Here is a 26661-nt window from a genome sequence, read left to right as displayed (position 1 = left end):
ATCAGTCTGCACTCATCCCCATTTATAGCTATCCTGCACAAGCACAGCTGTGCCTCTGGTATTTGAACCAAGTGCTGTGGTCTGAAGAACTGTGATAAGGGCACGTTCCAGAGTCAAAAGGTTGTGTCCACCAAGGGGTAAGGAGCACTAGCTTGGAGCAAGCAACCACACCGGAGCATGCATGCTTCAGAGAGCAACCAGACCTGAGAAAGATAGGACTTCATTGCTGAGAGACAGACAGGTGAGAAACTGCATGAGCTAAGGACTGTGTGCTAAGCTTGAACATTCTTGCTGGGAGGGATGTGCCAACTAGGAGACATTTCCTTACACTAAACACCCAGTACACCACGATATGTTTAAGTGAGGTCCTTTGGAGTCCAGATACTCAGGTGTGATTTAGCATGTGTGGCACAAGAACCCCTGTCCTTTTAGACATCCTCAGTAACTGTGGCACTTTGGGAGACACAATAATTAGCATAATTGTCAATTCAGCCTCTAATAATGTACAATGCACTCATTAACCCAATTAACCCCACACAGCACAACAACCATCACAAACAACACAAGTGATGCGGCGGAAGGGAACAGCCGCTTGACAGCCCTGCCATGGCCCAGCATGATGACATGACACTGGCGAGAGCTGAAGGCAACTCCCAGGGGCAGGACCCCCACCCAGCTTGGAGATGTGGCACGCTGCCACCTGAGCTGGTGTGTTAGCCACGTGCTCAGTCTCCTTCAGCCCTGTCTCAGGGCAATAGAGGAGTTTCTCCTCCCCCAGGGTTTCTCCCGGTACATTTAATTAAGCACTATGTATCAACACCCACATACGCACACCCCACTTCTCCACCCCCCTCTCCCTGGAAGAGTCTCAGGTGGGATTCACTCGCCTGCTTTTGCTGCTGCTTAATTCAGTCAGGCTGGTAAATAATTCAGCAGGCACTCAGCCAACAAACAAACAGGCAGGCAGCACAAATGGCCAGACAGGGAGATGGAAAAATGAGAGACAGAAAGAAAAACCAAATGGGAGAGTGACAGCTTTTGCTGAAGCTCCTTTTCTACAGGCAGGACTTCAAGCTGTGCCTACTTCTTTGTCCCCTGTGGTTACACTCTCATCCCGTAAGGAAGCAGGGAGTCTGTCTGTCTGACACTGCTATGACCTACTGACAACGCACTGGGGGGGCCCCACTGGATGGCCACCCAGCCTTTTGATTCACGTTTAGAGGGAGCTTCGGTGCCTTGCTTACACTCTTCAGCTTTGAAATCTCTCTGTGATGGGCACCAGCAGCTCTTGGGTTAGAGCTGGGCACTGAGCTGGGTTAGAGCTGGGAGTCTGCATCGCTGACTCAAGTCTGTTTAGGCCTCTGTTTTCCCAACTGTAAAAGAGATAAAAATCCTTCCCCGCTGGGGTCCCAGCAGGCCCAACAGGAACAATGCCAGGAGCCTGAGAACTCTTCAGATGAAATGCCAAGGCTTGGCACTTCCACTTGGGGATGCTCTGTTCTGCTCCCTCACATATCTACTCCAGAGATACTTCCCAGGCCAAGGAAAGTTGTGCCTGCAGTAGAGTGGCCCTTTGGAACAACAGGAGCTCACAGAGGACTTCAGGAAAGCATGAAGGTAAGTTTAGACATCAGAGTGCTGAGTGCTGGATACAGCTGTATCTTGCATGTCTGGACACAGCGAGACATCCCTGCAGTACAACACACTGCTTGGAAGGCAGTCATTTTCTTTAAGCAACAAAGAATTCCAGTGAAAAAAAATAAAAAAAATCTGCAATGAATTTCGGAAGGGTTATCAGGGATGAAAGTTACCTGACACTGTGTCAGGAAAAGTACAACATGAGACTGACTGAGATTCTACTTTCCTCCCCCGTGACGATTCAGTGAACACACCTGAACACGAATCCTGCAGTTTCAGACTTGGACAGGAACAACCTGGTACAGAAACACATCCCCAGTGCAACTGGCATTCTGGACCACGAGTGCCCATTTGTTTTACCTGCCCATATCTGTTGCCTCACCTGACCTGCCCTGGTGTCAGTTTTACACAACACTTGTGGCAGAGAATGTTGGGCTGAACTATCACAGTGTAAAAAGGAAAGTTTGCCTCTTATTTCTCCCACCTGGAGTCCTGCCATTCCCACCAAACAGTGCCTAATCCCATGAAGGGTCATAAGAATGAAGAGTCTAAATAAAAATGCATAAAGGAATAAAAAAATGTCATCTCATTGAATTCAGCTACAGTGTTGCAGCCCTGGAAGGTAACAGGTGTACCTGCATTTCAAAAAGGTTCTCGGGTTTTCTGGGAGCCAGAGACTAAAACGTTGTAAAATGGCAAATTAATTTAGATGTTAATTAAATATAGGAATAGTGATACTGCTGTTCCGTGGTGGGCTATGAAAAAAGTTTTTGTAAAATTAAGCTTTTAGAGTTCTCTGACTGCATCAGTGAATACAGCCAAAGATGGTATCATCAGGCACAAAAAAAAAAAAAAATTCCAGCCTTACATAAAAACTGACATCCACAAAAAATATATCCAAAGCAAAGCTTTGGGAAGATTCAAGGCAAATACTCCACTATGCTGTCTACAAAAACAAACAGTCATCCAAAACATTTGTAGTGGAGTTTTCTGTGATGCTTAACCTTACACTTATAATGAAGCTTTAACAAAATCTATTTTGAAAGGTTTTTCTACACACATAACAACAAATTAGCATAAGACAACCTTGTTAACACAGCTAGTTTGTTTAACTAGCCATCTGAGCATCGCAGGAGAAAATCACTGCACAATGTTAATAAGCCAGGAAACTCCTATGCATGAGTTTACTAAAATAAAATCCAAATCTGTAAGCACTGTTGGGAGTCACAATGTTAACAAAACCACCCATCTCTCACACTGCTGGGATCCCTCTAGGCCAGGACTACTGAGGTATTTAGGAGCAGATTTAGGGGTAGTTTACACACAATGTGCTCATTAGGTGAATGCCCTGGCTCTGTGCTGACTCCTTGCTACAAGATATTTAACATGTTTGCATGTGAAGATTGTCGCTGAGTTGAGGTGGTAGTGGAGAGACATGAATTCCAAAGGAGATGACAAAGCATTGTACGAACACCTCTTAGATTATCAATTCCCTGAATCTATCCTTGGAGCCACATAATTACAGGATAGTTGCCAGATTTCAGTATGCAGAAATATCCCCTAGCAAGAGTAGAAGACAAGCAGGTTGGTTTATTAACATGCTTCATGTGAATACCCTCTGAGTCTCATTGAAAGGGATGAAAAGAGCAGTGGAAGGATGACTTGAGTAGCTGTACATAGAAAGTACAACAGAAAGAAGCTTTTTCAGGCTGGGGAATTACTAAGTGTTTCCTCTGCCGAAATAGAGAATAAAGCAGCAAGAGCCACAGTTTGATGACCAGCTGCAGAAATGTACCTGCTGATGCTGTGTAATTTAGGGTGAGAGCCCAGAAAGATGTTCCAGGAGAAAGAGGGACCTTTTGCTGGTGGGTAAGGAGTCAGTCAGTTGATCAGAAAGCATCGTGCTCTTGATGACAAGGCTGCCCCAGCAGTGGCTGAGCCCCCATTACACTGTGGTGACTATTGAGCCAGCTGTGGTGGCAGCGTGGCAAGGCTGTTCAGTTCCCTGCCAGACACAGAGAAAATGGGTTAAAAGGGAAGCAGGGCTACTGCTGACCAGCTCTGGATATTGCTCTTCACCCACTTTGGGTGAGCAGTGAAGTCACAGCAGTTCTCAGCAGGGTCATGCAAACCCCTTCTGGTTTTCGCTCAAAGAGACTTGCACTGCCTGAACCTCGGTCTGAACTCTTGTTTCAGATGCACACAGGTCCTCCAAGCATAACCACAGCCAAGATCAGCCTGCTTGCAAGTCCAGTGTTCAGATGGTTTCCACCCCAAATCCTAAATCCCACCCTGTCACCTGGAAGAGAGCCCATTCTGCCCAAACCTCAGCCTGCATTTGGGGGAAACTTGACACTGGTTCAGTGAGAGGTTTGAAAATCCAACCCATGTTCTTGGTTTGTAACAAACCCTCCGGAACAAGCAAAATGCCCTCGGGTTTAGGGTTCATCTGGACCTTGTTGCCAGACTCATGGTGTCATCTAGTGGTGACAGCTTGTATGGGCACACGCTCAGTACCCACCTCTGCTTCCCAAACACCCCCTCAGAGCGCAGTGCAATTGCGGGTCTGGTCAATGCCCTTCTTCCAAAGTACATCAACGTTGCGAGAGGCAGAACAGCTCCACCATTTCGGCAGAAGTCATTCACACTTCAAGGAGAGCTTTTTTGCAAAGGCTCATGAAGTGAATGACAAGCTTTGCTTCTCCTGTCACTCCTACAGAGCTAGCAAACACAATCTCCTGGGGAAAGGGCAGACACAGTAACTTTGAGGAACAGCAATCAGCAACAGGCTCAGTTGTAAATAAGTTTTAAATGCAAGAGTCATTCTCAGCATACAAGTTGCATCTGCTGAAATGTCCCTTTTACCTACACTGGAATAATGCTCAAAAATCACAGTAATAGATATTAGAAGGGAAAGGACTCCAATTTCAATTTGTACTTTGAGAGTTCCCTCGTGTAGGCACATGTGCCCAGTTCTCAAGAAACGGCAATTGATTTTTGCATTCCCAATTTATATCCTATTGGATTCAAGTTCAAGAATCAAGCAGCCAAAGCAGCTCCCAAAGTCATAGCACATCTTTTGTAAGAAATTAAGTGCCTTACATCTCACTTTCGGCATTTCTAAAGGGATTTGGCCCACCACATCAAGCACGTGAGAGTCCTGGCAACATGAATTCCTTCTCCTTGGTGGCACTGGGAACTGATGTACCTGCTGTTCAGCCTACCCTGGTTTTAAGAAACCTTCAATGAAATTTAAGCTTAGGAGTTTTACCTTTCAGCTGAGATGAAGAAGAAACACAAACATGATTGGTTTTCCAGGCTCAGCTGATGGGCAGGAACCGAGTAACCACCAGCCCTGTCCCTGTAGCCTCAGGCACTGCACTGAGTCACTTGTCCCACAAGCTGATAAGAGCTGCATCTCAAAGGAAAGAAAACCCTCTTCAAAATGGAAGAAGGATCACATTGTCAGCAAAAAGGCAGGGAAAAAAATGCTAATTTCAGCACTGTCCTGAAAACCAAGTGGGTTTTCAGGTTCTTGAGGTCTGTCTGAGGTTTCCTCCCAGATCCAGCTCAGGATCCTTGGCGGGTTTGTCTTCTGATCTAGAGCTTAATCCTTCCCTCTGATCTAGGCATCCCATCTGCAAACTAATGAGCTTGAAATTACTGCATATTTGTGTGGCCCTCTGAGCTCTGACGTGTGACACAACCACAGCTAGGGCTGGACTTGCTTCTTTCCTTATTGTCCAGGGTTGCAGCCTAAAGGCCAGGCTTGATGCTAAAATCAACGAAATTCAAATCCCAGTTTATATGTGGAGTAAGATGGAGAAAGCACTTCTCAGAACCCAGGCTTCTGCTGGGATACCTCCCAAGGCATGATTTTTAAGCCTGGTAACAGCACAGACCATGGCTATCTTCATGGCAGAGGATTCCAAACACCTCATTCCACCTTGGTGACAGATAGCAGGGGAAGACTTTTAAATATTACTTGCCTGGACTCAAAATGACTACAGGAATGAGTCAAAATCAATGAGCTCTTTATAGCTGCACCAAACTCTTTTCTTCTCTCGGATGTGTTTTCTTTCCCCATCCTACTACCTGTGTTCTGCTTATTCCATGAAGCTTAAAGACTTCATAGTGCCACCACTAAGTCTAGTGAGAAGGTGAAGCCCAAGGCAGACTGCTCAAAGGAAAGGGAGAATGTTAAACTACTGTTATGTGGGGAGGTTTTTAATTTTTAGTAAGTACACAAATCTTAAAATAGTGGACAGCTTACATCAAAGGCTGCATACAGTGCACCTTTCACCCCAGAAATGTAGCCACTCTGGAGCTGAATACAGCTGCTGCTCATCCAACAGTGTGACAAGAACAAGGAGAGCTCCTGCAATCTCCACAATAAACCTCCGGGTTTTTGCTAAATGCACTATGGATTTCTGCACATTTGCTATACCAGAGGACACTCATATATTTAAAGGCTTCACCTGAGACAACAATGCAGAGCCAGCAAAATGCATTTCCTTTATGTCCTTTGGAAGGTCAAAAACCTCCCCAGCAGAATATGCTGGAATACAAACAGCCAGGCTCTTGAGCAATTTCATATCTGATATTCAGGTACTCACTAGCTCTACCACTCAGTGCCTGCCGTGACAGATATGTCACAACTAAAGGTCACGGCAAGGTTTCCCCTGCCAGACTCGCTCGCCTTACAGGAAAGGCAGATTTGTTCCTGCTCGCTTGCTCTGCCCGCTGTCCCAGGCCCCATGGCTTGTTTCGGAGTGCCCTCTGCCGCCCAGCCCACAGACCTGCGAGCCTGCAGGGAACGAAGCCGGGAATAGGAGCGCGATCCCGGTTACTGAGGGACAGCAGTGAGCGCCGTTCAGCCTCACGTGCAGGTCAGAGGCCCCGCGCTAGAGCTGAGACCCGAGCTCAGCATCTGGCTCTGCCTTACCTGAGCTCTAACGTTTGGAAAGCACGGCCTCCGACCAGGGCTGCAGACACTATTGATTTTTAGGTCTGTTTTCTAGGGAAACTCTACCTCAGCTCACCTCTCATACCTCAAAAAGCTCTTGCCCAGTTGTTCTCACGTGAGATCTGAGGTAGAAAAAGCAGCAGATGCCCCTTGCCCCGGACTGTGGGATTCTTCATTTGCAGCCACGGGAAGCAGCTTTACTCTCCACTTTCACCCAGCCCACATCATCTTACTGATGAGTAACTTCTGTCTCCAAAGCAAAAGGGGAAAACTGACTTCTGTCCTGCCCCAATCCAAGATATGGAGACAGGAATCCACTCAGGGGTCTTGGGGGCCTTACCAATACTCCTTCTGTTCAAGCTGGTGCAGGCAGCTTACACCAAGACTGAAGTTTGTGACTCTCAATACCAGAACATAACGTGTTCCTGCAGTTTGTTACTTACTTGGGTTAATACAGTTCTTTTAACGCAGTTTTTAAGCACAACAGCCATAAGTATCTTTATTAGAGCACTCACTCCTGTCCACTCAGCTCCAACACAGGCACAGCAATATGTACAGGGTTCTCTGTGCAGTGAGGGCAGGTACTGCAAAGCTCTGTTTGCTCCAGTCATATGAAGTTCTCAGCAAGGAAAGGGTTGCATGTGTGCACACCAAGATGCCCACACACATACAGTCTTCACCTGTGTGCCAACAGCTTAGATGTGGCAGTCAAAATGTAACTTGCACTGGGCAGGAGAACTACATGAGAGCAATATAAAAGATTTTACCCCTTATATTTCTGTTATCCAGAGGAATATTCCTCTGTGAGGTATCGCTCCTGTACCTCTACAAGGATGGAATTCCATGACTCGACACTTCTTACATCGGGATCGAAGCTACCACCCCATGTTTGCTCCTAATCAATACATGCAGTTGGCACTGTCTCCTAGATTTACTACAATTCAGGCACTTTTTTCCTCTCTCACAGCAAAGCACGATTGGTTTCATCAGGCTTGTCACTGCAAAGCTGAGACTATTTGCTTAAGAACAGACAGACACATTTCTAGCTCAGTGTCTGTTGCCAGTGAGGGATTTTTAATTCCAAAAGGTGTATGGGGGGTGTCAGGGTACATAGCAGCCTTTGTGTGGGCACTTTTACACTCATACTCCCAATAATAACTCCCAATTCCCTTCTCCTTTTGGCTGCCATGCTTTCCTTGGGAAGAGATACCTGAATGCAATCAAATAAGTAACCTTTCCCTTCAGTGAATTGGCAGCCATTGTTATCTGCCTTCCTGATGACTGTGATTGCTCATCTGTGTCACTGTGTCACCCTCCTGGTGTGCTCTCCCTGGCAGGCAGCAGAGCCACGAGTAACATTCACAAACCCATAACACAACCCTGGTCACAGTTTCTTGCTGCCACAGAAAGCACTGACCCCAGAGAGATGTGTTAGAACAACACAACTCACAGCAACACTATCACTACTGTTGGGCAACTGATACTGTACCAGAAATAAACACAACAGCATTGCCTACAGTGACAAAGCTCTGGTCACAGGGCTGCTGCAGTGGCAAGAAAACCACTTCTTTAGGGGAGGCTGTGCTAGTTAGTGAGCCAGGACTGCACGTTTTCAGAGCTCATCTGCTTTTGCCAGCTAAGTAGCTTATCTAATAAATACACTATGTCACCTTACAAATCTCGCTTCTTCAGGATTATAACTCCTGTGACCTCCCAAATGCAGAATCCTCACAGAAGCAAATGAGTCACCCAAAAACTCAAACCCCACACCATAGGTAACAGTGTGGGGAAGGGTCCTTTTTGCCAGGCCTGGAAACTGCAGCAGCACTGTCAAACATCATTTCAAGGTGCTCTCAGTAACAAGGTTCTGTCAGAGAGCCTTTATCTAGAAATGATCCCTGTGCATGCTGTCTTTGAGTGTTCCACATGCTGCCCAGCAGATTTCATCGTTGTTACATGGGACACTTAATAAATACCACAACTTAACACCATACAGCACAGCCACAGTATTTTTCATAAGGTCACACAATTAATTATGCTTTTAAGCTGTATCTACATTCAGGACAAATTCTTTTTTTTATTGCTCTTTTTTTAGATTTCCCCTTGCTCCCATGTGAACACTCTAGTTCACATGGAAGCAAGGGGAAAGGATGATGAAATAGAAAAAAAAAAAAAGTCTAATCTAAACCATTCCTTATTGGCCACAATCCCTTCCCCCCTCTCCAGCATTTTTCCACAGAGAACTCTAGCTCTTCTTCCCATGTTTGCTCATTTCATTGGCTTCTCCACCGAGCTCCCATTCCCTGCCCACATCAAGCCTGATGTTATGCAGAATGTGCTGGGTGTCTGCAGGGGGTACCACGACCCTGGTACCAGCCAGAACATCACCCAGGCACGTTGTGCTAATGGAGGTGGATTGCTTGGCTTCAGTCTCTAACACACATAATGAGATTAGCATTTGAATAGTGCTGATCAAGTTACCAGTAGCTCTGAACCCTGGGTCCATCAGATGCAAATGAATCACTATAAATTTTGCTCCTTTCTTAAGGGCTCTTTCTATGCATGGCCAACACAGAAAGAACTGCAGTGCGTATTAGCCCGGGGAGTTTGTCTCTCACCATGACCAGGAATTTCTGAGAGTGGAGAAACCACTCATCCTTAGATAATTTTTTTTTTTTTTTAAGAGCAGGTTTTCCCCCTCTTTTTGATGCCTCTTTTTTCCCAGGACTGTGCAGGCATCAGGACAAAAACCTTCACAATACCTTCATGTAGGTCTTAATTCATCTGTTCTTAATTACCTGAGTAACTTCTGAAAGTCCTGACAGCCTCCTTGTGCCAAGGACGTCTTCCCTGGTGGGAGGATGAAGGTGAAGTAAGTCTATACTGTGTCCAACTGCACTGATTCAGTATCACCAAAGCATCTGCAATATTGTGAAGCGTCTTAAGTGTTCTCGCCTCCTGAGTCTCCCTGGGGGAAGATACAGTACACATCCCATTTAGGAAGAATCATCTTTAGGGTACTGCCTTACATGATTGAATGTAAACAGCCTAATCCCCTCCATGGATGCTCAAACAGGGGAGTCTTCTCCCACCTCTGTTCTGTGAGAAGGAACCCTGAGGAAAGGGGAAGAAGGCACAGTCAACTCGTAAACCCAAAATCTGCAGATGTCAGGTGAGCTCAGGCACACACCAAAGCTCCCCTGATACCGCAGCAGGAAAAGAAGTCACAGGAGCTTATCAGTCCTAACATGGAGTTTTAATAGATTCACAACATTTCTGCAAGCTTCAGAGGAGAAGGAGTGATAGAACCAAGTTATCTCAAATGCAGTCATCCTAGAGTTTTTGAGACAGTGCTGCAAACAAGCCTGTTCTTGCAGAAACTCTGGCTGACCACCACAGGCAATTGACACCAGCTGCTTTCATTTCTCTGGGTCTCGAACCTTGTGTGAGTTTTCATTTTACACAGTGCATTTATATTGAGGTGCAGGAAAGAAAAATACATGCACATAAGCATTAACCTGAATTAACAAAATATTAGAACTCCTCGTCACCTCCCCTGAGAAGAGCAGAAACCTTCACCTTTCATCACTCCACCTGCTTCTCATTACAGGAAACGTGTGAGGAAGTTTACCACATTTGTAGAGTCAATCAGCTCCTTTCCTATGGAGCCTAAATAGGTACAACTGGCCGCAGGCAGAGCACCAAAATTACTCCATGTCCCAGTTGCTTATATAATAAATCTAAATTAAATCAATAATTAAAGCAGTTCTTGCACACTACTTCTCCCTGGTGGTCCTCCAAACCTCTTTAGAAAGCCAGTAGCACCTCCCTATTTTGCTAATGAGAAAAGCTGTTCAGAGCCCACCTCGCTGTGAGCCACCCACTGCACAGGCAGCAGACAAGACCCGTTTTAACATCCATGGCAAAAGCAGGCGTAATTTTTTAATGAAACAGGCGGGCTGCAGCCCTTCCACGGTGGGAAAGGCCCAGACTCTTCTCTGCACCACGCACAAGACCCACCCCAAAGGCAGAACCAAACCACGCTGCCCTCTCTCCGGCTCCCACCTCAGCCACCCTGGGGGCGGGAGAAGGGAGTCCCCCTTGAGCAGCTCCAGCTTCCCTGGGACACGCTGGGAATTCCCTCAGCAAAGCAGAAACTCACCGTGGGAGACGTAAGAACTGACTCAGAGGTGCTCAAAAAGGCACACTACCACGGGGCAGCCGTATCATTGGCTCACCATGCCCACACAAACTGACCACCCTGCACGGCTCGCCGCCACAGCCCAGCTCCCCAGGAGCCCGGCCGGGGAAGCTACAACCCCAGCTCTGCCCACGGGAGCCACAGAAATCCCTCAGAAAGCGAAGCCCTCAAACGAATGCCACCACCGAACTCCTTCAACTGGGCGCGGCAGAGCCCCACCCTCAGGGCTGGACTCACCTCACGGCGCGGCCCCGCCTCAGGGTTGGGTCTCCCTCTCGACACCTCCGCCCCCGGCGCTGAGAGCTCTTCGGGCCTACATCTCTCTCTCACGCCTCAGCGCTGAGCGCTCCTCGGGGTGGTGTCCGGTGTTCTCCTCACGCGTCGGGACTCGGTCTCCCTCATGGCACCTCCGCCCCTCAGCGCTCGGGGCTGTGCCCCGTCCCCGCCGAGCGTTCCTCGGGGCTGTGTCCCGTGTGTCCCTTGTCGCCGTCGCCCCTCAGGGCTCGCTCCCCCTCACGGCTGAGCCCGCTCGTCGCGCCCTGCCCGCCCCCCACCAGGGGCCACGTGCCCTCGGCCCGGTGCCCGCACTCGCCGCAGCCGCCAGGGGGCGCCCCAGAGCCCCGCCGGCCCCGCCCCTGAGGGGCACGGGCTGGACAGGTGGGGAAACAACCCTAAAGAGGGGAAAAAAACCTAAAAAGGGGGAAAAAAACCCTAAAGAGGGGATAGCCCGTGTTTTGAAGAGCCCATTCTAGAATGACAAGCGTGTAGAAAAGGAAAATAAAGGCTCCCAAAGACCTGTGTCCCAGCCCAGGGTAGGGTTCCTTTGTCAGCAACACGGGGAAGTTTTACCCTTGGTCCTGTGTTTCAGCTCTCGCACAAAATACTTACTTGATGAACAAAAAAATGTCATTTAAGATGGACAAGCAGCTGAAGAAGAAATCAGATTTCTCCATAAGAAAGAAACGTCATAGTAATAATGAACTGTACAAAAATGGGCACAGTCATGTCTAATAAACTAAAAACAGCGCAGGCCTAAAGATTTGCAACAGACACAAAGTCTAAGATCTTTTATTACATTTTATAGATTAAATATATCTTCAGTAGAGTCTCTCTTTTAAAACACACAAAAGGAAAAAATACATTCTTCATGTACATATGAAATACTGACCACGTAGCAGGGACCATGTACAGTGCAAAGTATGAACACAGCTACACAGACATCACCACCTCGGATGATTATCAGGCTTTTTCTACAGTAAAACTGGAACAGGTTAACATTTCTGTTTCCAAGGAGAAATCCATACCCTTCCCTTCCATGGCATTTTGTGGGATTGTGCAGGAAAGGGTTTTATTTATGTTTTAAAGGTATTATAAAATCCTTGCATTGCATGAAAAATTATCAAACTCCTCAAGCTTTGCCTCTTTCACACATTCATAATCATAGTACAATTTTTATTCTGATTGCAACCCAACTCCAAAAATCCAGGGAAAAACAGAAATATATATAACCTGGTGTATAGAAAGGAATGAATCAGACTGATTGTTGCATTGTCCAGGAAACTTGTACCCACATGTAGACACACACACACAGAAGATGGAAGATAGCGAGGTGTGACAGAGCATCTGCTATTTATCACAAGTTTGGAGTGAGGGCACGGGGTTGCACGTTTCGCTTCGGCAGTGAATCTCTAGCGTTTCTCAGTATGGGATGTCGTTCTGGTAGTACTGGATCATGTCATATGTCCTACTCCTAAAGAAGGAAAGCAAAGCCAGAAGTAAGTCAAAGTTTAAAATAACACTCCACCCATTGTCACAGAAACATTAATCAGGATGCCACAGAAACAAAACATGACTGAAGGAAATCAGCTGCAGATCAAAACTAGCCCTCCACGCTTTGAAGGCATTATGAAGGCCCAGTTACTGTTATGACAGCACAAAACATCCTGCTCTTGTTTAAACTAGGAAATGTATAATAAATAAAGCAAGATCATCAGGGCCACATGGAGACGTGATTATGTGGAAATAAAAGCCATCTTAATTAAGGAGAATGCTAATATTGAAAATACAAGTGCAGAGGAAATAACAGCATTAATAGCAGCATCTCTGATGAGTGGCTGAGCAAACGAATCTCAGCTTGTTACACATAACTCAATTATCCACGGGCAGAGCTTATTCAGGTCACAGGCTAACAATGCCACAGGTAGAGAGGCTCAAGCTTGTCAGAACTAAGCTGGCCCTGGGCATTCACTGCCTTCAACCCCCCCAGTATTTATCCAAGAGTTTGAGCAGGTGCACCAGCAAGCACTGGAACATCCAATTCAGTTCTAGAGGGGCTCTATCTGAGCCAGTGAGTGGTGCTGGTCTTGAGCTGACCACACATCAAACTACACAAGTTTGTATTAGACTCTCCACAAAGTCTGTATTATCTGGGATAATAAAACAGGGACTTAAGATGTTTAACTATTACACTTACTCTTTGGGCTACCCAGCTTTAGTTTAAGTCTTCCTTCCCAGTGTAAAAGTGAGGAGATGCATCAAGTTCAGAAGTAAAGCTGCTATCCTGCACTATCTAAATATCAACAACTCATAAATGTTTGATATCTGACTGATAAAACTCTATTTTTCAGCTCTGCTCAAAGCCTGATGACCTTCCTTTAGCCACAGGGAGAAGTCATGCATAGATGCCAAACCTGTTGCTGAGGAAACAGTTCTGGATGATCTTGATGATGAAAGTTGCAGCCTCCCGTTCAGTCATGTTGGGGCTGAACCTGTGTCTGTATAGAGAAAATCACAAAAAGCAAGAGAAAATTAGTGAAGTTTCCTTTGGACGTGATACAAACGTGTCTTTGCGCAAGCTCAGCTCCTGCAAGTACCTACTTCTTGTGATACCACCTGGTACAAATTACATACATCTTAACAAGCACTTACTGTTAGTCTAGGAGTGGAGACAGAAGCTGTGAACTTTTCATCAGTCTCGTGGTGACTCCAGGAACAGCCAATCCCTCTTTTGAGGCAGCTGCTGTTTTAAATTATGATCGTACCTCGTCCTGCCCTTAAACTCCAGCCCATCACACTTCATGAACCTGTGCTTATCTTTAGGAAACTGCAGAACGTTAAAAACAAGAAATGCTGAGCTAACTCTGCTCACTCTGGAGTTGACTGTGGAGGCATAAACCTGAAGGGCTGTTTGAAGTGTCACATCAGAAACTGTATTTGCCTAAGCTGTTGCTTGTTATCTCATAGCTCCATTCAGTACTGCATTATCTGTAGAATAAGTTTTAAGATGCTGTTATTCAGACTCTGACACCATTTCAGAGGACATCAGACTCTGCCACACATCATCTCTCAGTTAAAGCAAATCTTTCCTTTACAGTTTTATTTTGCTAGTCCTACAAACTTAAGGATAACCCCTGTACTTGCACAGTCACTGAACAGCTTGAACTTAATTCTACAGAATGGCCTCTCTGGAATTCTTCCTTTCTAAGATATTCTATAAACAAGTTCCTATTTTTTGCAACTACAGGACATTTAAGATATTTGAGTAGCACGACACCTAAACTCGCTGCACAAGCTGTGGCAGTCTAAATTCTGTGAAGAACCTATGAACACATTTTCCAGTTCAGACAGGCTGACTTACTTCAACAGCTTGATTGTCTGCCCTCGGAAACAGGGCAGCCCTGTATCCAACATCAGTGTGACCAGAGAGACCACAGCGTCCATGTAAGGCCTAGAGGAAAAGGGGACAAAAAGGTGACAGCGCTCAAACAGCCTTAGCAGGTACAGCAGGCAAGCTGAGGAGTTCAACGAGCTGGATCACACCTTTTCCTGTAATTAAATCAACACAATTAATCCTCTTACATTTGCTGGTGAAGCTACACCATTGTTTGCAATCTGTCACCTTAATTAAATTTCACTCCTTTATTGCTGGACTCCCAAACGCTCAGAATGCTGCAAGATGAAATCTGGAGGATTACACAAAGCAGTGCTTTAGCAAACAACATTTCTTTGGTATCAAAAAGGTGAAGCAGTGCACCAAAACAGTACAGAAGGCTGAAAGCAACAGGAACATAGCATCTTTTAATTCCTAATTAGTCTGTGTAATTCTTTGCTACATCGGCCCAGCTTCCGTTTCCTTCTTGTCTTTCTACTCAGAACATTTATTATCTACCAAGCTATTGCTCTACTACTTGGGTGACACATTTGCCTTGGCACGAAACTTTGTCCAGACTCAGGGACAGCTTCCCCCTCAGGGAACCAAACTGATCTTGACTCCAAGCCAGCCCCTCTGGGGCTCCTAGCTGAAGAAACTTCAATTCTGTAAGATAATCTCAATAATACTTTAAACTCATGATAGAAAGAGCTTTTATTTAGACTTTACTGTACTGTCCTTCTCCCACCCATATGCAAAAGTAACTGAATCATGTGAGGAAATGTGTGTAACATCACATTTTTGAACTGAATATATAAAATTTTCAAACAAAGTACGGACAGAAAAAATACCACAAAGGTAAGCTGTAAAACAGTAGGATTATTATGGTGTTTCAAAGTTTGCAAGATGTAAACAGGACAGTCCAACAGGCTCAGGCCCCCTACAGATAAAGATTTATTACTATGCATCTTCTCATCTGGTTTTGGGCATGCAAGCACTTCCACTTCCACTTTTGAGCAGTTAAGAGCACCTTACCTGACTGCCAGATAGCCTCTGACACACATCTCCATAAACCATTTGAATGGCGTTGCCTCCATTTTTCCTCCCATTATCATCACCATCTCATCTGTCAGCTTAATGTCAGGCTCCCAGCCCAGGTTTCCACCAGGTGAGCTTTCAAACATGAATCCGAAATCTGTGCACAAAAGATAAACTGCCTCATAACTTTGTTGGTGAATGGTGTGTGCTGTTAAAGCTGACAGAAGAAAGGAGAGGTGGATTTCATGCATTAATATAAACACTTTAACAAGAACTGGAAAAAAGCTTTGGTGAAGTGTAGCAACACCAACAAAAGCATCATCACCATGACATTAGAATAGATGTAAGAATGGTGATATCAAATAAACTCCTTGATGAAATATCTGTGCAGCTCCAGAAAAGCAAAGGTAAAGCAGAGGTTACAGCCTCACAAAATTATATAAATTTATTTGTCAGGTTTAATTCATACCCATACAGTGATGAAAGGAACCCAAAGACACATTTCTGTAATTACACACATATATACACACACACATCTGTGTGTATGCATGCATGAGTATGTTATATATGTGTAATCCACACATGTGTGTGCATATACTGTCCTGAAGCTGATTAAACTTTGCAAAGCTAAACTGAAACAGAAGCAGCCAACACAAATACACAACACTGAACAGGCACAGAAATATCCACGTACTTTTCCCAACTGTGAAATCAGTAAATAGATGGATCTCCAAAGGGAAATGGCTTACTGCCTTACTGTCTTTCATCAGCAATAAGCTGATAACAGCAGAAGGGAAAGGTAAAGACTGAAATTCAGATGTGCATATGACTGACCAATATGAATGATGTGTCCCTTTTTGTCCAGCATGATGTTGCCATTATGCCTGTCCTTAATCTGCAGCAGGAACAGCAGCAGACTGTAGGCAGCCATACTGCGGATGAAGTTGTAGCGAGCCTGTACAAACAACAGAGGGAATTTAATAACTCTCCATCAGGAGATGATACAGATGAATAAAGTTTTTAGTTTGAAGCAATGCTCAGTGATATTCTCCATCCATCTACAGCTGCAGTAACTTCTTTAGCTAACTCGCTCATCACTAAAAACGGATTATCGGCATCAGAAACCAGACACAGCATTATGGCAGTCGTTATTCCATTATCTGTCATTATTTCTTACAGCTAGAATGTTTCTGAGTTGAGATTCTGCTGTGCTTGCCAACTGGTATTTTACCTTCTGGAATGCAAGGGTAGACTCATCTCCATATTGCCTCGTAAAGTAATCATACATCCCAAAGTCTGTCTGCCTGCCCAGCTGGTCCCGGGATGTGCAGTCGGGAATGCACTCAATAACACCACACTGGAGGGCGAGAGGAGAAACAGCTCTGTTAAAGCACAAACCCAAAATATATTTTGTTCATGACTCCTGGCAGTCATGCAGGTCCTCTGGGAAATGTGGGGAAGCCCAGAGATCACTAAATACCAAATGTCTAGTTTGTTATAAAAGGAGTATATCCATTATTTTAGGGTTTCCGTGCAATTTAAGATGAGCTCTGTGACTTTCCACTGACTTGCACAATGTAGTCCCGACAATCAAACAGCAAACGTGAATAACCACGAGCAGCAAAATTTCAGAGCCAAAAGCTTTAGAAAAGCAGGAAGCAGGAAAGCAAAGCTTTTTTTACTGCTGGTACTTCAAATATTTGGCATAAATGATGTGGGCAGTACTTCCTTGCAGTATGGAATTTTTATATGTGCTGGAAGAAAAGGTCTTTTTTAATTAGGAACTATTTTCTACAGCACTACACTTAATTGCCCACTTACCCCAGGAGCTGTGGCCACCACTCTGTATGGAAACACAAAGAGATCCAGGCCTACCAGCTGAAAGATGTTCTTGAAGAGATCGATGATTTGCAAAGCCAACATGTCCTGTCATACAAGAGAAAAATTGCACAAGCATTGCAGGGGCTACGGGGCATAAATGAGATTACAAAAGTGCTCTGAAGAACTCTGAAGTGCACATCAAGCTGCCCCAGCAGGTCTGCACATGAGTGCTCGTGTGTGCACTGTGGCTCTGGGGGAAATCAGAAAGGGAAGTGATAAATGCTGTTTAGATGGGCAGCAAACAACACTGATGATTTAACTGCTGACTTAAGAAGAACAAACTTTCCCTCACCCTTTGATAAGAGGGCTACTAATAACTCCAGAGATAATAACCAATATTCCCTCTCAGTCAAAACCCATCAAGCTTCAAGGTACAAGATCCCACCTTGGGAACTATTGCTACGTTACCAACAGTAAATACTGAAAAATTGAAAAGGAATTGTAAGACGCTGCAAACTGTCTTGAAAGAATGGCCTTTCCTACTGAACCATTATTTCTCCAGGGGTACAACACAGCTCTCTCTCTCAGTCCATAACTAGTGGTGATTCTCAAAGTTCCAACAAAAAATATCTCTACACTAAAATAATTTTCTTCCCGCATTTTGTCACCTCCAAATCCATCTTCTGTAAGTGCCAACAGCTTTGTACCTGTCTGCAGTCATCGCCCACTTTGAAGATGGCAGCCTGCCAGCAGATCTTCTTGCTGTCCACCTTCTCTTCTGCACTTTCGTCGATGGAATCGGAACGGCAGCGCAGACCTGCGACAGGAGCACGAACCAAACCCAGAGTGGCCTTTCATTAGTAACTTCCTATCATGACACGCCTTCTGCACTCTAGCCCACAACATTTCAGATATTTCTGCCTCGCAAGCCGGGCACCATAAGATCCTTTGTCAACTGGAACATCTCAAATTAGTGCTCATGACACACCTGAGAAATGCCTGCATTGCATTCAGCCGGTCAGCTGGAGCATCCCACAAAAACATATTATGAGAAAAAACTGCCAAAACCTGGTATTTCTTAGAGTTTAAAAAACAGAAAAGACAATCGCTTTTTATTTTAGTCTGAAATAACTGTGAAACTTCAAGATCCCTTTGTGGCTTGCTTCCTGGAAGCTAAAAAAGGATTTAAATTTTCAGAATTTTCATCTCTCTTTGATACAGTCCCATTTCTCAGCTCAACCACTGCAGATAAAGATCAACATGGAAATAATTTTACTGCAGCAGTACAGGTCAATAAAAGCAGGCAACGTTAAAGGAATTGCTGACTCTAATTAATTAGAGTGTCAGTGATTAAGATGCAGTTACTAACCTTCTTTTTCAAGCTCACTGACTCCGCATCGTTTCACTTTAAATTTGGCCAGATAGGGTGCTTTTGCTGCACTAAATTGTAACAAAAACAAAGATGATGACGATGATGATGAGTATAAACCAAACAAGAATTTATATAGAAAAAATACCTGAATATCATGGTAACTTTAGGTGGTAACTTCATAAATTTATATATATATATATATACACACACACATACATAAAGAATTGACAAGAGCATGTGGTACCTCTGCATAGGAGTTCCTGATTTGTAATCAATGTCCAGAACAATGGCTTCAGGATTGCTGGGCAAGTAACAGCCTGCAAAATGGAGCAGACAGCTGAGAACAAATCCACTGGCTGGTGAGACAGTGCAAGCTGGGCAGTAACTGGTGTCAGTGTCTATAACTTCAGTACATAGTTCTGAATTAAACAAAATGTTAAGGGAAAATCTGGCCATTACAGTCTGTGAGCCACGAAGGACACAGATTTCAAGATTTGCTTGCAGAAAATGCAGTTTTCAATTCATGTTGAAAGCAGAAGCCCACACTTTTATATGATTAAATCACTTCTTACCAGGCTGCACTTTCACCTCGGACAGAGCACTCAAACAAGCTTTTTTTCTTTCATCTCCTTTAGGGAATGGCCTAGAAAGATGAATGATCTTTTATTTATCTGCATACTATATATTACTCTATGTACCAGCCTCAAATTTGTTCCAAACTTACACAGACTTCCCTCAAAACGTTTTTTTCCTTCCCCATTTCTAAAGAACTTGCAGGTTCAATACCTGACCAGAACATTTTCGATCTTAACCAACGTTACAGTCTTTGCTTTGTAGATTTAACACTGATCTGACACACAAGTTGTTGCCAAACTCAAACAGCATAAAAGATGTGAGTGAAATACATGAAGGCTCTTCCTGACACAGACGCTGGAGCATAATTATTATACCTTTGTAAGCACCACTATAGCTATGCCAACAAAACTTTCCCTTGTGGAACCCACTCCAGGATAAGGCAGCTGATGAGTATTAGTTATGCTCTAGTTTTAAGCAGTACAGCAGATTACCGAAGCAGCAACATAACACTTGATTAAATCATCACAGATTATTCATTTCTTTCATCTGCAAAGCAAACAGCATCCTCTCTGTGTTGTCTTTACACTAGAGATGCACAAAAATAAAACTCATTCTAAGGCTGGGGGGCAAAATGCACAATTATCATCAGTTGCTCAAACACGACTTCACGCTTGATTTAATCCCAAATATCAAGGCATTCAGCTCCTAATCCCCTCCTTTAAACTCATCCCACTGGGTTAAAACTTCTTCACGTGCACAGAGACAGTCCCTAACATTGGGCTGTTCCTGTCCTGTAAGTGTCCTTTAACCTGATGCCTTTATACTGGTGATTTGCAAAGCTTCATTTTCAGAGAGGCGTGTTCTGTGTTCCAGAAAATACATTTTATATGACTTCCAAATACTTTCATACACCAGAGAGTGTTTTAAAAATATGCAATGAAACCCCACTTACAGACATGGAGCTCGTGTGCTGAGCTGCTGCCCCCACTGACAAACTTTATCAAAGTTAAATTATGCATCTTATTGCAAAATTTACAGTCAAGAGTGGGAATTTCTCTGTGAGTTCCAGGAGATCAACAGTCCAATGTTTATGACATCAAATCTTTCTCCATAAATACAATTTAGAAATAAAGAGAAAATACTTGCATGTACAAAAAGAGCAATCTGTGGTATTGCACTGCACAATGAAATCTCTTTGAGAAGAGAAAATTACAATTTCATGAAGTTGTAGCTGTTTCAGACAGACTGCTGGTCAAGGCATGAACACTGAGATCACAGCAGGTGAATTATCCCTGCAAGTCAAGCTAAAAAGAGCCTTTTAATCCTACTACAACTCTTACGTTACATTTAAGCCCCCCAAAAAAATCTATTATCATACAAACAATTCTTTTTTTTTCCTGAAAACACTATCTCAATACTCTTAAAAGCCTCTTAATTAGGAACTGGTAATGAACAGAACAGTGAGCCCCAAAAGAGCACAATTTCTGAAGTACAACACTTACTTGATAATGGCTGAAACATTGGTGATTTTATTGAAGAAATCAAATTCCCGCTGGTAGAACTCCTTGGCTGGGCCAGACAACGAGCCAGTGATCTCCTCTACCAGCTGCTCCAGAAGTTCCCCAATGTCAGCTGCATGTGAGAAGAGGGAGCATCTGTGTCAGAAGCTTATTTCTGAAAGCCAAACGTTACAGCTAATGGAAATAACCACCTTTGGGCAGTGTTCACAAACAGGCACTGATGCCAATAGCACCGAGTCTCCACTGACACTCTGTCAGGCACTGATGCACAACGGGCCCTACGTCTAGGAATGAAAGAGAACTTCCAGCTAAAGGCATTTTTCCTGCCAAGAAAGAAGCAGGAAGGAGATTTACTCTGAACTAAGACAAGGAAAGGAGTCAAGTCAGGTTATATTTTCAGGCACTCACGATCTTTTTGATGTCCTTCTTCATCCAGGTAGATATTAGTTTTCATGTTCCAGATGAACTGGTGAGCCAGGAGCTGGGATTTGGCAGCTGCCCACAGGATGTATTCTCTAACGTAACCCATCTGCAACCACACCCAGCTCAGTAAGGATCAGAGGTCATCACAACAGACTCAATATTACTGCTTTTAACAGGTTTCCTTCAAACCCAGGAAGCATCAAATGGATGGAAAAAAGACCTTTGCACTCTCATTCAAGACCTTTGAAGAATGACAGTGTATTTTTAAAGGCAGGGAACTGAACTAAACTGCTTTCAGCTTTATTATTGACCTATATTGTCATTCTAACCAACCCCCTTCCCACCTTTGTGCCATTTTCCATCTGTTCTATTTGGATTTCAAACCTCTGAGCTTAGAGCATCTTCCAGTGTGTGTGCAAAGCACAGCACAAAGCCCAGCGTAACAGAGTCACTGGTCCTGCCTGGCATCACTGTGTGCTCCTGTAACACCACAAATCTACACTTCTTCTCTGGTTTAACTCCACAGCCAAATTATTAAGGATAATGACTTAATTTCATGACTGGTTGTCTCAAGCAGACCTTCAGAGGGTTTATTCAGACAGTCCTGATCCGGGGCTTGCCTAATAAAATCTCTTTCCTGACAGATGAGCTACATAACCTCTGCTTTCTCAAGTTTACCTGTTTATAAAAGAGTTGTATCCAAAGCAAGCCAGGCTCTAGAGACAGTTATTTTCTTCTATGTATTAGATATAGGACAATAATAAACAGCATTAGTTCAAGCTTAATTTTTGTCTTATTTGCTGCTTCAAGTCTAAAAGCTGCCTTAAAAATCTGTTTTGTTAACATGCAGCTGTTTCATGTTCTCACCTTGTCATACCGAAGTGCCTGCACGATCTGTGGAATGTAGAATAAAATGGCATCCTGAAAGACAAGAGATGGCAGGGTTTTATTGTCTTCTTTTAGTATACAGAAGGGAAGATGGGTCACATGCACAGAGAAAAAGCTCCCTTCAGTTAGGTGATAAACAAAATACCACTGCCTCTTTATTTTAAACTAAATATATACCATCTCCTCCAACCAAGGTATTATTCTGTCCAGCTACTCCCCTCAGAAATATCATTAATAATCATGTACTCACAGTCCTAATACAAGTCTGACAAGTGTTAAAAAACCAGCTTTCTGCTGCTTTAGAAGAAACACCTTCTCACTGAGAGGAGATTCAAAAGGAACAATCTGAGGAGGGCAGCCTGAGCAATTCAGCTTAGGGTGATTTACGACAAAAAAGTTGCAAGTAAATGAGTCAGTATCACGTGGGACAATCAACCTCAGCTTCTCATCCCACTCTGTGCCCACTCTGCAGGGTGCTGGGCCACTCTGCTGTGCCCACTCTGCAGGGTGCTGGGCCCGTTCAGCACACACCTCTCCATGGCATTAAAAGCAAGCCTGGCCACAGTGACCCAGGCCAGGACTTCCCCTGCAGTGTTAAGGCTTTCTTGGAACTCACCGGAGGAAACGACCGCAGGACTTTCACCCCGTACTGGGCTGTCAGAGGATGAGGTGGGTACATGCTTGAAAAGTAGGAAAGGCCAGTTGGTGGATCTGTTGGTGCCCAGCACAGAACGTGGCTCAGCTCAGGTGCATCAGCATCAATCGTGTGCCAGGTAACCAGGTACTGAAAAAGCAGGTCAGACACGTTAGGAGTTTAAAGCACTCACTGATGTCTGGGTAGTGCACATCAGACACACACCTACCACACACCTTCCTCTAGCAGGGCCAGTGAAACATGGTATGTTTTCTTTTAAAAAACCATGGCTATTTTATCCAAGGCACTTTCTCCATGGAAACCTAACTGCTGGAATTGCCTCACCTCTCAGAACACCAGATGAAGTTAGTGAAGTCAAGTTACTAAAAGCATAATCTAGCTTGTGCTAGATCATTCTAGCATGGGGAGAAAGAAGAGAGAACGAGCCTTTTTGAAAGAGTCGAAGCTTTTTCTTTCAGCTCTTCTGTCACCTGTTTTGCAGGTGACGTAGAGAAGGCAGCTCTGACAAGACTGTCCTTCACATGACTCGAGTGCTTCACTGCAGATCAGCATGATGAGTCTCTTCGTGTGGTAAGTGCAGACTGTGACAGTATAAATATCCACCAGTACCTTTATTGCTTCAGGGACGTCACTGACAGCTCCCGGGTCCAACCGAACCAGCCGGGTCACTTCTGTTCCAATCGCTTCGGTGTTCTTAAACCTGAGGAAAACCAGGAATGCAGTAACAGTGTTAGAAACTTCTGATGGCCTCTTCTATTTATGTGAAGATGAGGACGGCAAAGGCAGAAAATTATATGCTTAACAAACAAATATCCAACTAGGAAATAATGCACATTGAGGGATCAATATGCTGTTGAAAGAGGATTCTGAAACAATGGGTCCTCATCCAGTGTTTTTGTATAAACCAGTAGTATTTCAGCCCACTTCACTACTGGATTCTTGGCTCAGATATTCTGTCTTGGATTCTACAAAAAACAGTGGGCAGAACTCTGCTTGGCAAAACTATCACTGTTGTAAGGGGGAAAGAATTTCCTTTCCCTTCCGAAGCCAACTATGCTAGTTCTCCTATAATACTGCTTAAAGTGAAAGCCAACATATAGCTAGAACACTGCATTCCAAGATACTTTTAGCACTGTTTAAATGCTATGCTTGCTAATGGACTGAATGCTAATAAAAACCAAACTTGATTTCTTCTCAACCAAACACTGCCTAAGTGTTGGCAAAGAGAGGGAGGTAGGAAAGGGAGCTGGACTCCATTAGTGACTGAGCCAAATGAGGCTGTTAAGTAATCTGGCCCTTTCAGAGGTCTCAACCATCTGTGACAGAAGCAAGTGCCATCAGTTCTTACTGTATTTACTCACTCAACTTCTAAGACAGAAGTAAGTGCATCAGTTGTTTCTTTTGAAATATCTCCTCACCTGGTAGGCAGCTGTACAGCAAGGTGAGGAGAAATGCTCCAAGCCAGATTTACATTATCCTTCCACTGCTTCTCACTAAGGCTGATATATTTAGATCTCCAGTTTGCTACGCTGCTCTCTCCAGTTTGATCCAACTCCAGCTCAGGCGAGGACAGTGGATTGTACCACGTGATCAAACGTTCAATCTCGGTAGCCTGAGGGGAACAGAAAAAAAAGTTCAAATGTGTTTTCTAGAAGAAGAAAAACACTCTCACTTTCATACTTTAGTTCATGTGTCCTGCAACAATAACAGGGCCTTAGAGATCCATGCAGTTTCCCCATCCATCTGATTCTCACCAGCAGTGAGAGCAGTAACGTTCTCCGCTTCATGTAGTACTTGTGCAGCTGTGTACCCCTGTTTGTCTTCTTAGACATTCCTTGAGAAAAGGATAAAAAAGGTTTCAGTGGCTTTGTTCAGTATGTTAAATGCTGCTTCCACCATTCACACCTGGCAATATTTACATGGAAGAACTGAATCACCATAGGACCTGTAATTCAATGACAGCGACTGCAGAGAAGTCAGCACTGCAGCCACTCACTGGACAGTTGTTCTCTCAACTACAGAGCACCAAAGGCTACAGGGGCATCAATTTAGCCAGTAGTGCATTCACTTTAGAAACATGACAGTCTAATAAAAGGAAAGAGCACAGTTCTACAGCTGTACAAAAACACAGCCCACAGTCTTATGTCACTCTGCTATCCCCAAAAAGCACTAGGGGCACGTTTCCACAAAGCAGGACATTTCCTTACAGGATTTCAAAACATCTTGATCTCCAGTCTTATTTATTCTGCACTACACAATTGAACATTCTATCACAAAACTCATTACAGAATGTAATTGCTTGCTACCAGCGAGACTTCTTCCAGCCCCTTTCCCAGTCTGGCACTGGTAATTAAATATGCTGCCAGAAAAACACGAGCCTGATGTTAAAGGTAAACACTGACTTTAAACAACATCTGACTATAAACTATGGTGTAAAACGGGCTGCAATGAGCTGGTTACAATAAAAAAAAAGGTACCTGATTTTTTAGATATGGTTGACATGCCACTGGACAAAGGGTAAGTGTTTATCCACCCTTGCGTTGCCTGTTGCCGAGATCCAACATTGATATCCAGGTTGCTCCTGGTGTCTTGATTATCTAAGCACAGAGCACAGATCTGATGCAGAATCCAACCAAAGAAACAAGAGGCTTTTCAAACAGCACACCAAGGAACTCACCAGGTGGCACAAGCTGGCTGGCAGTCAGATACTTCTTGTCTGAGAACATCGCTGTCCAAAACTTGATCAATATGCTGATGTCCTCACGAAGCCTCTTCTCCCCTTGTGTAGGGAACTTTGAAGGACAACTTGAAGAAATTGCACAAATAATGTGATGTTGAGTGATTGGGAAAACAAACAAACAAGCAAACAAAAATCCTCACAAACCCAATCAAGTCATATTTTTTATTCTGACCATCATCTACAAGGATGAGACCACACATCACTACATTTTATCCTCATGGCTTTATTATGTCTGGCAGAATCCTGGATTCATTTGAAAGCTATTAGGGCTGACTGACCTCCTCTCATTCAGACATTCCTATCAATTAAATTATCTTCTGTTGTGCTGGTGTCAAGTGTTGAAATCATCAGATTCAGTGTGGGTGTATTTTCAAAACAGTGGAACCGTATTTCAGCCACACACAGTGTAACTGCAATTCTTTAAATCTTATAAATCTAGATACAGTTTTGAGCACTGAATAAACTCCAAAATAAAGAAAAAAAACCCAGAAACATTCCTGAAGATACTGCTTTTTAAACCTCACATAAAACCTGAAGCTAATACCTAAGCCTCTTTAAGATAGTTTATGAACTATAAAAAAGCATGAGAAAAGTTTCTGTTAAAATATGTGAAAAAAGGAAAGGAAGAAGTTAAATCATTAGAAGAGAAAGAAAGGTGCTGCTTTGAGGTATTGCTGAAGGTTCAGGAAAAACACACACACATTTTCAGTGAGCAGTTGCAAATAAAAAAGTACCTGAAATAATCAAAGGCAGTTGAATAAATCTTTTCCCTCAAAACGTTTCGAATGGTTGCATTTGGAACCACATCAGCATGGAGCAAAGACAAACCCAGAGTCAGCAACCTAACAGGCAAACAGAGAGTGAAAATTGAGGCATTCCCAGAATGGTGACCAATGCAGCACCATGCAAACTATGGCTGCAACTGTCACTGTAGCCTGAGAAGTGTCTGTCTCAGAGCTCTTGGCAAACTGTTCACGTTGTCATCAGCCTGTTCCTGAAGCTGTGACTACTCAACCATAGAAAGTGAAAGCCGTCAAATCACTGAAAATGAAAATAACTGATGGAACGAAATCATCTACAACAGACAACATTGACTAGATCCATGATGTGGGGCAATTCACTGTGTGAAATTATCCCATGAAGTTTCCTGAGCCACCAAAAGATTATTTTCCAG

At 44.0% G+C, this 26661-nt stretch overlaps 1 protein-coding gene across 2 annotated transcripts in view; it reads right to left on the bottom strand.

Annotated features, from left to right (window-relative positions):
* Window positions 1–11856: 11856 nt before the first annotated feature.
* Window positions 11857–26661, bottom strand: part of PI4KA (phosphatidylinositol 4-kinase alpha) — a 54552-nt gene continuing 39747 nt past the window's right edge. Inside the window, exons 35-55 of one of the 2 annotated variants that reach the window (XM_027892119.1) lie at window positions 26222–26329; window positions 25425–25552; window positions 25225–25344; window positions 24502–24581; window positions 24166–24359; window positions 23357–23447; window positions 22709–22876; window positions 22072–22125; window positions 21190–21310; window positions 20764–20893; window positions 19258–19328; window positions 18930–19002; window positions 18683–18753; window positions 18021–18130; window positions 17314–17418; window positions 16724–16849; window positions 16327–16447; window positions 15490–15649; window positions 14443–14532; window positions 13496–13579; window positions 11857–12555 (exon numbers count right to left, since the gene is read on the bottom strand). In XM_027892119.1, the coding sequence (XP_027747920.1) occupies window positions 12504–12555; window positions 13496–13579; window positions 14443–14532; window positions 15490–15649; window positions 16327–16447; window positions 16724–16849; window positions 17314–17418; window positions 18021–18130; window positions 18683–18753; window positions 18930–19002; window positions 19258–19328; window positions 20764–20893; window positions 21190–21310; window positions 22072–22125; window positions 22709–22876; window positions 23357–23447; window positions 24166–24359; window positions 24502–24581; window positions 25225–25344; window positions 25425–25552; window positions 26222–26329 (2257 nt within the window). In that variant the 3' untranslated portion in view covers window positions 11857–12503. The remainder of the gene's footprint in view (window positions 12556–13495; window positions 13580–14442; window positions 14533–15489; window positions 15650–16326; window positions 16448–16723; window positions 16850–17313; window positions 17419–18020; window positions 18131–18682; window positions 18754–18929; window positions 19003–19257; window positions 19329–20763; window positions 20894–21189; window positions 21311–22071; window positions 22126–22708; window positions 22877–23356; window positions 23448–24165; window positions 24360–24501; window positions 24582–25224; window positions 25345–25424; window positions 25553–26221; window positions 26330–26661) is intronic. The other variant, XM_027892120.1, reaches the window with a different exon arrangement.

Source organism: Empidonax traillii, unplaced genomic scaffold (assembly GCF_003031625.1).
Source record: "Empidonax traillii isolate 1590-97213 ecotype Southwest subspecies unplaced genomic scaffold, ASM303162v1 scaffold338:size1951571, whole genome shotgun sequence".
NCBI lineage: Eukaryota > Metazoa > Chordata > Aves > Passeriformes > Tyrannidae > Empidonax > Empidonax traillii.
This window is presented reverse-complemented; position numbering and strand designations above follow the sequence as displayed.